Source organism: Lolium perenne, chromosome 6 (genome assembly GCF_019359855.2).
Source record: "Lolium perenne isolate Kyuss_39 chromosome 6, Kyuss_2.0, whole genome shotgun sequence".
NCBI lineage: Eukaryota > Viridiplantae > Streptophyta > Magnoliopsida > Poales > Poaceae > Lolium > Lolium perenne.
In genome coordinates, this window is record NC_067249.2 from 73,068,875 (window position 1) to 73,080,964 (window position 12,090).

Below are 12,090 nucleotides of genomic sequence, written 5' to 3' on the forward strand. Positions count from 1 at the left end.
CATCTTGAAATTCTTCATATATACTTGAGTGCTAAAAAGTCCATGTATGATCTTGACACTCCTTGATCTTGATATCTTTAGAATCTCTCTCCAAAACACCCTGTGGGAAAAATATGAGGAGAATTGTATTTGATATGTCGTTAAAACTCCTTTAAACCCTTTGGGAAAAATAAGGAGAAATTATACAACATATAAAGATTATCGTCTCCTTGAGAACTCATATGAGGAAAACCTTAGAGAAGGGAAAAACCTCACGAATGAGTTTGGAGAACAATAAATATGCCTTGTGTACTTCCTTAAAAAACCCCAGCGGGGAAAATAGGAGGTACGACATACATATTGCAGAGAGTGCAATATGATGTGCCACCGAAAACTCCTTTAAAACCCAATGGGAAAAATATAAGGAGAAAACAATGTGGCATATCTAAACACTTGTATTTATATCGTCTCATTAAAAACCTTTTATGAGAAACCATTAGGGAAAACTCATTAAGGAAAAAAGAGTACAATATATGATCTAATGATCATCAACGGGTTATAATTTAGGAGTTTTACTCCCCCTGGACTTTGCAAGACTAAGAGTTGTCTCACGCCAATCCATGAACTTAAATTCAGGAATATGGGAATATGTAAAGCACTGTGAATAAATCTGTTAGATTTCACATGATATGTTTGCAAAGTGTATATCTCCCTAGTTTGGAAAATATTAATTTAACCCTTATGCATTTGATAAATACAGGTGTATTATCTGATAAATAATGGTGGGTGATTCTGTTGAATCTCAACCACATGATCTTGAATGTGGTCAGTCGTTATATGAAGCCATTAGAGTCTATTTTGTTCTCTTAGTTAGAAGGCTCTTTAATTGAATTCAGTCTATGATATGGCATTTTCGGGATCGATAATTATAGCCAATGTAGATTACACGATGGTCAAATCTTGATATTCCTAAGGGAATTAATCAAGATCGTTTGAGCCGTAGATATATCGAAGGATATTACTTACACCAATCTTTTAGTTGGGGCTTGCACTTTAAAGAAGTTGACAACAAAATATTCACATTCATGATGTAGTTTGTATTGAGATATGGAACAAGAGGTCCAATATCACTTCATCACTTCTACAATGTATGAATGAATTTGTATCCCTGTTAGGGATAGTGTGACCATATGTATCTTTGATTTGATTTATCCATATTTAGTTTCTTCAAAACTTTATGGACATGTAAAGACTGATAGATATGTATTCCGAAGGAATATACTCAAGTTATAAACTTGGTTAATACTTGGTTCAATCCAAATCTCCGTCTTGATATGATTGCAAGGACCTTTCATGTATATTATAAACTTTGATGATAAAAGCATTGATATATACAAAGGTCATGTAGAATCCAATTAGGGATTTTGTTTATGACTACATATAAGCAATCATCATTGTACGAGTAATCCTTTATAAGAAGGAGCTCTTATAGTCAATTGTACCACACAATTTGTGTTTGACTATTTTAAGTCATAGAGTGACTTTTGTATTATTACACATATGTTGCGATTTAATTTTGAATTTGGATTTATAAGTCTTAAGAACTTTAATATAGATATCCAAATTGAGTGACCCATATGATTTGTAATCACTACATCCATGAGCTACATGGATAGTTTATTTATAATTGCCAATAATATTAGTATCGAAACATAATTCCACTTATACCAATAGGGTATGTTACATCATATATAATTGATGTCGGGTCTCTGCGTGAACTCTTGCGCTACAAGCCTCACTTTTTCACCACCTCATTGTTTTTTTTGTTGTTGTTAACAAAAAGTCATTTGTCTTCCAGAGGGAAGGTGCTTATGAGGAATAGGTATTACGATGGTAAATACCTCCCTTGTTGAGTGAGTGCTATTCTTATTCAATTGCATCCTTCTAGTTGAACCAATATATGAGTGCATTAGGCACTCTGCCATGGACTTTGGTTCAGGGCCCTAAAGGTTTTAGCAATTTTAAGAATAAATATATTTGTCGACAAAATGTAGTCTTTGTTGTATGATTCTGTTGAATCAATAATATTTGTGGAAATATGGATAAATATTTGAACTCCTCATGATTTCCCATAACAATGGAGTCAAAGTGTTTCGATGTCCCAACACTTAAAATTATGTGCACATTTGTGCTGGGTTTGGATGATGAGCATCCACTATGTGTTATTCAACTTGAGGTTGAACTACATTTACCTGTTGAGGATATAATTTCCTCTGTTCCGCAGAAGCATGTGAGAATTTATATCTCATGTGGCCAATTTTCTCCCTCTTTTGCTCTCATTTTAGAGGAAAGTGGTTACATTAGGTACCTTCACTCTTTTGGCACATTGGTTGCATGCATAATATGATTTTGTGGCATTTTTGTCACGAGTAAATGTATGTGGCAGATTTGCAATGTGTTGCAAATTTATGACTGAACGTATCGTTCAGATTTTCAAGTACGTGAATATAAGGACTGAAAGTCTATGACATTTATTATTTATTTATCAGCAATTTTGTGGTACTAATCTCCCCCTAATGCCAAAAAAATGTCCTTATTGCAAAGGCAATCAGCGTATGGGCTATCAATAACTCCCTTGTTTGGGTCTTGAGGTATTTGACGGATAAACAACTATACCTCAGTTATTTATCACATAGATCCCAAATTGATGTGAGGGCCCATGATGTACGTTGGGGTGGTGATATCGGTATATAACCGAATTATCGCAGATGGGAAATACTTTTTTTTTCACGTACTTACTGCAAGGGGAAGCAGTATGATAAGCAACTGTTGTGATCTGGCGTGATCTACGGTCTGTAAGACCGCATGTGTCCAACAATATGTTGGTGTATTAAAATTCTGTTGAAGTGGTCATTTAATTAGTTTGATTCTTTTAATAAAGAATTTAATTACACCATTCTGGGTATGTACAAGAGGTACTCAGTAAAATCATAAATGGTCATGAAAGCGATAAGTCAAATTGGTTAAACCAATATGTTATGATAATTTTCTCTTAATTTGATAACTTGAGCATAAATTAGTAAAATCATGGGTTTGTGGAGATTAGAGACTCACATAAGACCATCAATTAGATGTGCCTACGGATACCATGAAATACTTATATGACCCAAACATTGGTTGAACAGTCCACATGTATCTTCTTGAATGAGTTCAAGAAATTTGAGTAGCTACATTCTAATTTTAAGGTGAGAGAGCCTTAAGAAAAAATCTTATGGCACATGAGGTGCGCGTAGAATCTAGCGGACTTGAGAACTTTGCAACTTTAAGTTGTGACCAACAGAATTTTCAATAATTTGTCGCATTATCCCAACAATGGGTGAATAAAGTGATTATGACAAATATTAAATTCATCAAGATTTTGTTTTTATGCGACAAAGTTTAGTATGAATTTAATTCATACATAAAAATGTCATGTATGAGAAACATGATATTAATGGACAACATACCACATTTAGTAGTATGATTATTGGCTAAATGCCATATTGGAATAGTTATGAGACTAAACGAGGTTTTCCAAAATGTCTTGGGAATTTCATTCCGCAATAAAACAATTATTGCAAAGGAGTGTAGCTCCAACCAGAGTAGACTTATGTTTTCTAATGATGAAGATTATAAGTACAATCCTTAACCAGATTATATTCTGGTGTTTCTTGAAGTGAGCTTCAAAATTATCTCGTTTAACTCGTAGATGATCTACTTGTGGAATAACACAACCAAAAGTCTTGGGAATTGGGATTTCATATGTATAATGGTTCATACAATAACATCTTTGATAAACTAGAGAGTTATGTTATCCCCTGTTAACAGGTTCATTATGTTTCTGCTTGTCATTTTACCTCCACTTTACATTGATTCTCGTGGTTCTTTTTGTGACCATTGAGATTCTTAGTATTTTGAGCACGAATTTCAGGTATTGGTATATCACCCGTAGGGTGTATCACATGAGTCTTCATATGAAGATATGATATATTATTATCCTGAAATAAATATGATAATTTATTGTATTATCATAAAAAATGTAAAATGATTTTGAGGTTTTGAACTATATCTTTATATCAACTATGTGATCAACAAATATCAACTTGGAGTTGATTTTGTAGACACGAGAAAGAAAGAAAAAAAAACTACAATGTACTAGAAGTACTCAAAAGTGTTTGAGAAACTATTAACATTGCGTTTATACATCATACATCTCCTTGATGGAGATTTACGGGAAAATCAATATTTACTCAATTTCTCTCATATGATGTGAGTTTAATGAATTCCATTGATGGAAATTAAAATTGATGACAATGCATTTCGTAATGACCATAGGGTAGACATTCAACGTTGAGACATTAAATGATACTTATGTCATTGCTTTGGACTTCATCCCCAAAGTGATGGGAGATGTTACATTCACCGCCAAAACATAGATGTCTATTTTGACATTGCTTATTCATGGTGAATATGATTATCACCATATGATGTTGAACCTATAGTAGTTTTGTGAGAAACTCAATCAATATTATGTATGCTGGATTTTGTCTTGATAGACATATCACACAACAATGTTATTCCATGATGCAGGTCCATAGTTTTATCTAATACCAAAGTGAAAGAAGCAAGAACTAATCATGCATGATTTTTTTTTTACTATGATAGCGAAATATATTTGGTAAAAAAAAATTGCTCTAGAGGAACAATTCGAATATTAAGCTGATGCTTTTCTGCCATATGCGTGTGTGATCTTAAATATATTTAGCTACTTTCCATATTTATGGAGTACATTTCTTACTAATAGGAAAAGTAGTGTGACATATGTCAATGGATGTCTTATTTTAATACGTTGTATTATACTTTGACATTATATATTTGAAAAAAAAAACACTCCAGAGATACTTTTCTTGTCAAAAAGACAAATAAGTACATCTCTTGGTAATGGATAATCTGCAGTTTATGTAAAATGGTGCAGAATTTATGTTTTTTTAATGCAATTCAGGAAGACAATATGATCTTGCTTGTATTTTTAAAGCCAAGGGCTTAAAATACAAATTATAATAACCATGAGGATGTCATTTTAAATTATATATATGGGGAATATTAATCTGCATAACTACAACATGCCGGAGGGCATAAATGAATGTCTAGAGTGCTGTTACGTGAATTATGAATGTGCTGTGAGTATTGGAAAATAAGCCTCAGGTGTTAACAGTGAACGCACATGATATTCACGTAAATATAACACCACAATGGGATTAAATAAGAAAAATCCATGAAGGGATAAGAGATGCCTTCTCTCCCGTGCGGTACGGATCGACTTATCCCAAATCACACCGCCGTTTGGGAGAGCAAGGTTGTGCTAATGCGCTGGCCGTCGGCCGTTGTCCTCCACCACTATAGTTGGCTTGGAGGGTGTTGCGCCGTTAGGAGCCGCATGCTTGGGTGCCGGCGTGCCTCGGCAGCCGCGCTCGGAGGAGCGCCGCCGCACGTTGGCAGAGAGCGTCGCCGTGCCGCAGCACCATGAAGGACGCTGTCTATGGCGCGGGCTGGTGCGCTCGAGGGTGCCGCCGCATCGGCCGTGGGCCGCTGTCCCTCTGAGTGTCTTAGGCGGCCGCGCCTCCGGGAACAGGAAAAGTCGCAGCAGCGGGCGCCGCCGGCCGTCGTCTCCTTCGCTGCGCCTAGGCGGCCACGCTGCCAGGTGTCGCTGGCGGAAGAAGCAGTGCCGGGGACGGTGGCCGTCTCCGCCACGGGTACTTGCCCGGAGGAGCAGCGCCAGGTGTGTAGCCTCGTTCCGTTGTTGGGGCTGGGGGCGCCGCCGCGCCATCCGTTTCCGACTGAGGTGGCAGTTCGTTGCCGCGGACGAACGACGGGTCGCGCTCCCCTTACCGTGCAGGTGTGTTGATTCCATCCCCGCGAAGAGCTCGAAGCAATGCAAAGGCGAGGGCAAGTTCAGCCATTGCCTATTTCTTCTGTTCTTCTTGTCGCTGTGCTTCTTCTCTTCTGAAGGCCAGATGCTCTCGGTAGAGTCGAGTGCGTGATAACGTGTTTAGGAATGAAATGATTGAGAGAATCAAGTGATTGTATTGATCAAGGAGTTGGGTATTTATATGTCCCCAACAGTTGCATACATATGTCGGTTACATGATTGTGCCTGTTGGAACAGGCATGACGGCTCTTGAGAAAAAACAGCGTTTGGACAACGCAGTCTAACTGCTAATGGTTAGCCTAATAAGAAAGCTAACTTACTATTTAGCCTAGATGTAAAGCTAACTATTTCTAACACATACGCCGGGTTTCATAACAAGCTTTCGCGGGGGCGAGATGCCCCATGAGGCTATGTCCTACCGCCACAACGAAAATCAATTAGGGAGGGAGGCATCAGCCATGGTGTAGCGAGATGCGGATGGGGGTCGTTTTCTTGTCCGCGCAATGAGTCCATGGAGGATTTTGGGCGGATAGAATGTACGTCTATCTCCCTCGCATATGAAGAACAAACACGAAAAAGACGGGCACCCCCTTCCATCTGACAAGGATGCCTCTAGCTATGTATGTTCTTGTATGTATGTATGTCGACCTGTACGTAGCTACCGGCAACTTCCATCTCTACCCCACGCGGCACGCCACACCAATACAAATCGCATCTCTCCATCTTAGCCATCACCAACGGGCCATCTCCTTGCCGGCGACATTTCTGACTGAGCTCTGTGCAGCTAGCCCAACTGTCCAAGGTATAGATGCCCCTATACGTTTCTGCGCGATGCTGTCAAAAGGTATCTAGCTTAGTGTAGATCCGATGCCTGCGATCCGATCCGATCTTCATCCAGTTCGTTTAGTTGGGCGTCAGGGTTAAGCTGGGTGATGCAAAACTGGGACGCGTGGTTCTACTTTTTCCTTTCTGAAACAAAAGGCAGATGATTCTCTACCTTGCGTGGCTCCCCTTTTGACCGGCCACTCATCGGCTTTTACTTGTGTGGGTCGAGCTTCGATTTCTAGATGATTATGGCCAGTCGATTAGTGGACGTGTGACGCGCTAAGGAGGGGACAAAGCAACTAATCGACTTAAACTACTACTCTAGGTTCCTTGGTGTGTGAATCGATTGATATAACTCAAATCCATCACCATGTCACGCAACGCAATATATCTGTGGCTTCAGGTACAATGTTAATCGGTGGTGAAGCAAGAAAAACATGTGCACGCGATACTGACAAGGGTTCACAAATCAACACAAATCACATGTGATATTGCCCGCTTACCCGGTCACGCGCGTGACCAAGCAACCATCCAATTAATGGTGATGGATCCATCAATGAACAATTTCAATGTTGCAGATGGTTCGATAGGTATGTCGCAATTGTCGTTGATGGAGCGCTGCAGCTTGCCGTACACACATAGTGAGAGTGAGATAGACTGATCGGACTTGGATGGTCAAAGAACAAGAAGCAACAAGCACGCAATGGTGCCCGTTCAAGATCGACGTTCGATGAGTTCACTGTTGTGCCTTCTTGTGTGTGCTAGCCGCAGTACGATCCACGTGCACACAGATACGAATTCATGTCATCAAATTATGCTTAGCTTCGATGCCAAGCCGCCGGTCCTCACCTAGCTGCACAGCGACAGCTAGTAATTAAAACACTCCTGAAACTTGAGCTCCTGCAGTACACGCCATTCAGAAAGGGTAAGGTCGCGACATGGATTTTATGGCGAGATGGCGACCAGCTAACCGTCCGAGGTCTACACACTTAGTTACACGACCAGCAGTCTCTTCTCCAAAACTCACGTTAATTGGCTACCTAGAGGCACAAGAGAAGATGGATTAAGCTGGTCCATATCCTCCCATGGGCACTGACGCGTCCAAATCTGCTTGGCTCCTCCGCCCTATATAAACCAACACCATAGGCATCTCCACACAACACCTCACAAGCACATCCATCCCCTATCCATCCAAGCAAGATCAGAGAATCAAGCATACAGCGGTTCCTGCGAGCTCAAGAAGCTGGCGGCAATGGCGAGGCATCGCCTCCTTGCCCTGCTACTCATCGGGGTAGTGGCGGCCTCCGCCTTCCACCAAGCGGCCGCTGCTGGCCGAGGCCTGGCTGCTGTCGAGAAGCTCCCAGAGCCGGAGCCTAAGCCTGTGCCGTATCCAGAGCCAAAGCCTGAACCCAAACCGGAGCCAATGCCACAGCCAGAACCCAAACTAGAACCTAAACCAGAGCCAATGCCCAAGCCCATGCCACAGCCACAGCCAAAACCAGAACCCAAACCTAAACCGGAGCCAAAAGCAGAGCCCAAGCCTGAACCAATGCCCAAACCACTGCCTAAGCCAGAGCACAGACATGAACCTAAGCCTGAACCGCTGCCTAAGCCAGAACCAAAACCCAAACCTGAACATAAACCCAAGCCTGAACCATTGCCTAAGCCAGAGCCAAAACCAGAACCCAAGCCTGAACCTAAACATATGCCTGAGCCCAAACCTGAGCCTAAGCCTGAACCTAAACCTATCCCTCAGCCCAAACCCGAGCCGAAGCATGAACCCAAACCTAAGCCAGAGCCTAAACCAATGCCTAAGCCTGAACCTAAGCCAGAGCCCAAACCGGAGCCAAAGCCGGAACCAATGCCTAAACCTGAACCAAAGCCAGAGCCTAAACCGGAGCCTAAGCCAGAGCCCAAGCCGAAACCAATGCCTAAACCTGAACCAAAGCCCGAGCCTAAACCAGAGCCCAAACCTGAACCCAAACCAGAGCCGCCACCAAAGGGCAAACCACCGTCAACTGACATTTGATAGATTACACGTTGTCCGAGCTCGGAGCTAGCTTATGGCTCGTCAGAGCATGCTATTCCTGGAATAAGTGGCGTTGTGATACCACCTCTAGATAGTGAAGCTTTGCATCTTCTTGTATTTCATGTATTCTGTTCTTGTCTTTTATCCATGTATGCACGATGAGTGTCACGACTTCTTTGATTATGTTCTACTTGTTTCTCGATTGTTCATGTTTATCTGTCTACCTGACTCGCCATACTCCTTATGTATGTACGTGCATGGATTGTTTTTCTTCAAATATAGAGATATTTTCTCTAGCCTCTATCTATGTTGTTTGTTCTATGGATATATGTAACTTAACCGTATGCTGATTAAATCATGGAAAAAATGCCACTGGATCAGCTGCCTTGATTTCTACCCTGTGTAAGCAGAACCTTGATTTTTTATGTGGGGCACTTGTGGACATGTGATCATCCTGAGCGTGTTAATGCAGTCCGTTCCTACTTGAATGATGGTTGATTTGGCCGGTGCGTTAATGTAGAGCAACCGCGTTATGTATTACACATTGTTGCTCAAGATTACCAAGAAAAGGCACCTCCAGATTTATCATGCAAATTATTTCGTCAAGAAAATCGACGGCTAGGTAAGGCGGCAAAGGGAAAGCAAACGATTTTATCCATTTTTCTTTGGAGGCAAAGAGTGAAAGTGACAGAAAGGTTGAAATGCGCGTCTGGCCGACTATCAATGGCGGAAAGGGGGAGAAAAAAGTGCTGCTGCTGATCAGATCAGTCACCTCCCTCAGATATTTTTCTTGTACTACCATATGTGCACGGCATCCCCAAATGTCTTCCCTTTTACCAACCTAGTAGGAATCTAAGTGACATCTCATCTGACTCTCCGTTTGTAAAATGTCGCAATACGCGATAAATCATCACGACCAAGATGCATTACACTACATCAGGTGCCTTTATCCCAGGCACTCAATACTGCCGCTAATAACTGAAAAACTGCTGGCATATTTTTTGGAGGCAGAGAAAAAAAGTGCTGCATTTACAGGCACTTTCATAGAACTGCCGCTAAACATTTATTCTTACGCACTTTAAAAGGTGCCGGCAAAGATTTTTGGTGATAGATTTCAGAAATGCTTTTGATTTCCGTTACAGGCAGTTCTGAGAAATACCTCTAATTTCATTTCGACACACTTTTCTGAAAAGACTTTGATTACGTTTCCAGATATTATTGAGAAGTGCCTGAAAATGCAAATACGAGCAACTCAAATAATGCCTGTAAATTAAAGTAAAGATAACCCATTCATTGTGCCTGCAAATGCAAATAAAGGCAAAACATAAAAAAGTGTCTGCAATTGAAAAGGAGGCACTCTTCAATATGTGAACATGAAATACAACATACAGGCACTTACAACAGTGCTGCATAACTATTAACATTACAATGAATTCTGCATAGCTGTTAAAATTAAAAATAAAACAGATTTCACATTACATTCTGCAAAAAGTGCCTTTGGCACATGAGCACCACTGCCCTTGATTTTAAAAATCATATTTGTTGGATTTCAAAAAAAAAGTGCAATTAAATACCTACATACATATAAACATTTCGAAGGTATGTTAGAAATTTTGGAGAAAAATATGCTGTATTTTGAGCTATACAAAAAAGACAATTTTTGACAAATATCTACCACCATATGTAGTCACAAACTTGTTTTTTTCCTTAGCTCAAAATACAATGCACTTCCTACCGAAACTTCACACGAATATTCAGGACATGTGTATGTATTCGTGAAATAAATGTGACAATTTTTTTAAACGTAGATGTACAGTTTTTAAATATTTTAAAAACTGAGAGCACTAGTGCTTATGTGCACTAAATCTGCTTCCTACATTCTGTAATAACATAGCTAACTTATCAAGCTACTGGAGATTTTATTGAGTTATATGTCCTGCAAGAATGCACAAACTTACCAGAACAAGGTGAAATATAAGGAGTGTTGCAGCTATAATTATTTAATTCAACGACGAAATTTCTCCCAATGGAAAGTAAGAACTTTATGCATGGGATCATCACATAATGGCAACGACAGTAATACACTCACAAGCTATAATACAGCTAATAAAGTGTATTCTTGTCTGAAAATATACAGTACAGTAAATTATGTGTGTTTCCATTTTTATATTGGAAATTTTACCGCTTTGTGATCATCTAACAAAAGACGCAACACCCACAATATTTGCTCAAAATAGGAAGTGGTAAAACATCTCACAGTCCATCACTATATCAGGTCTACATTAAATCATGTGATCTTACAAAGCACAAGACGTGGCAAAAAAATATGAAATAATTCACTGGTGTAGCATCAACAATGTGCATGTGCACCCTACTTAACACCGGTAAACCTTTACCAAACCTCTACCTAGCTTAGTGATGTATTGACGCTTAAAACAAACAACGACACAATTTAGGATATGTAGTTGTGGGAGACAATAGCTGTCAAGTCTTGCTACAGTAAACACATTAATGCATCTGAGGGAAAATGTTCACCAGCAGAGTTCATCTCCAATTTAGTGCAGTCTTCTCAACGATCCAATCAGGAACACTCTTGCAGCAAACCAGTTGCTCTTTAACCTCACCTGTTGATAAGGGAGATTCCACTAGATCCACCTAGGTTGATGCCCGATCTTTCACAGCGAGAACCTGGGGTAGCAAATCCTCCCAACAACGCGATGAACGCAGTCAGAGAATAGAGGACGAATCCAGCAAGCAACGGATCGATGAATCGATACGCCTCAAATCTAAGCTAGATAATCCTTGATGAACACAAGAACCTTCGCAGCGGATATTATAGATAAACGGCAGCGCCGTACCCCCGGAGGGATGATACACGTGAACACATGCAACTAGGTATAACCTAAACTTTAGACTAAACTTGAACTGGCTAAACCCTAGCCGTCCCTCCACCTTATATGAGGGGTGGGGTGGCCGGCCAGCCCTTATTGGGCCTAACCTAATTCGACTTGGACAGGTCCAAGTCAAATAGACACAACTTAAAACCCTAATTTGGCCCACCACATGACTTGCCTACATTATTATTTCCTAATAATAAGACTATGATAAAATACTGGTACAGCCTTAGACATAATTATCATATCAATGGCTGTCCTAGTGTACCAGGCCTGGATATCCATATCATCTCTCCCCTTCTTCAACAAGCGTTGTCCCCAACGTGTGAGGGTCTTCTGGAAAAAGGTGACGTGATATGAACAAGACACGTCCTCGCCGTCCTCAAGTCTTGCTT

General features: G+C 40.5%; 1 protein-coding gene and 1 long non-coding RNA gene across 2 annotated transcripts; both read left to right on the forward strand.

Annotated features, from left to right (window-relative positions):
- Positions 1-5,298: 5,298 nt before the first annotated feature.
- On the forward strand, positions 5,299-6,221 carry LOC127307674 (uncharacterized). The gene is made up of 2 exons (XR_007855714.1): positions 5,299-5,404; positions 5,449-6,221. It is a non-coding gene; the product is annotated as an uncharacterized lncRNA (long non-coding RNA).
- Positions 6,222-7,906: 1,685 nt separating this feature from the next.
- On the forward strand, positions 7,907-9,024 carry LOC127307675 (uncharacterized). The gene has a single exon (XM_051338427.2). It carries the CDS (start codon positions 8,025-8,027, stop codon positions 8,799-8,801), a length of 777 nt encoding a protein of 258 aa, XP_051194387.1. The 5' UTR covers positions 7,907-8,024; the 3' UTR covers positions 8,802-9,024.
- Positions 9,025-12,090: the final 3,066 nt, after the last annotated feature.

Coding starts and splice junctions, on each gene's coding strand:
- LOC127307675 (XM_051338427.2), top strand. CDS start 8,025: ATGGCGAGGCATCGCCTCCTTGCCCTGCTACTCATCGGGGTAGTGGCG.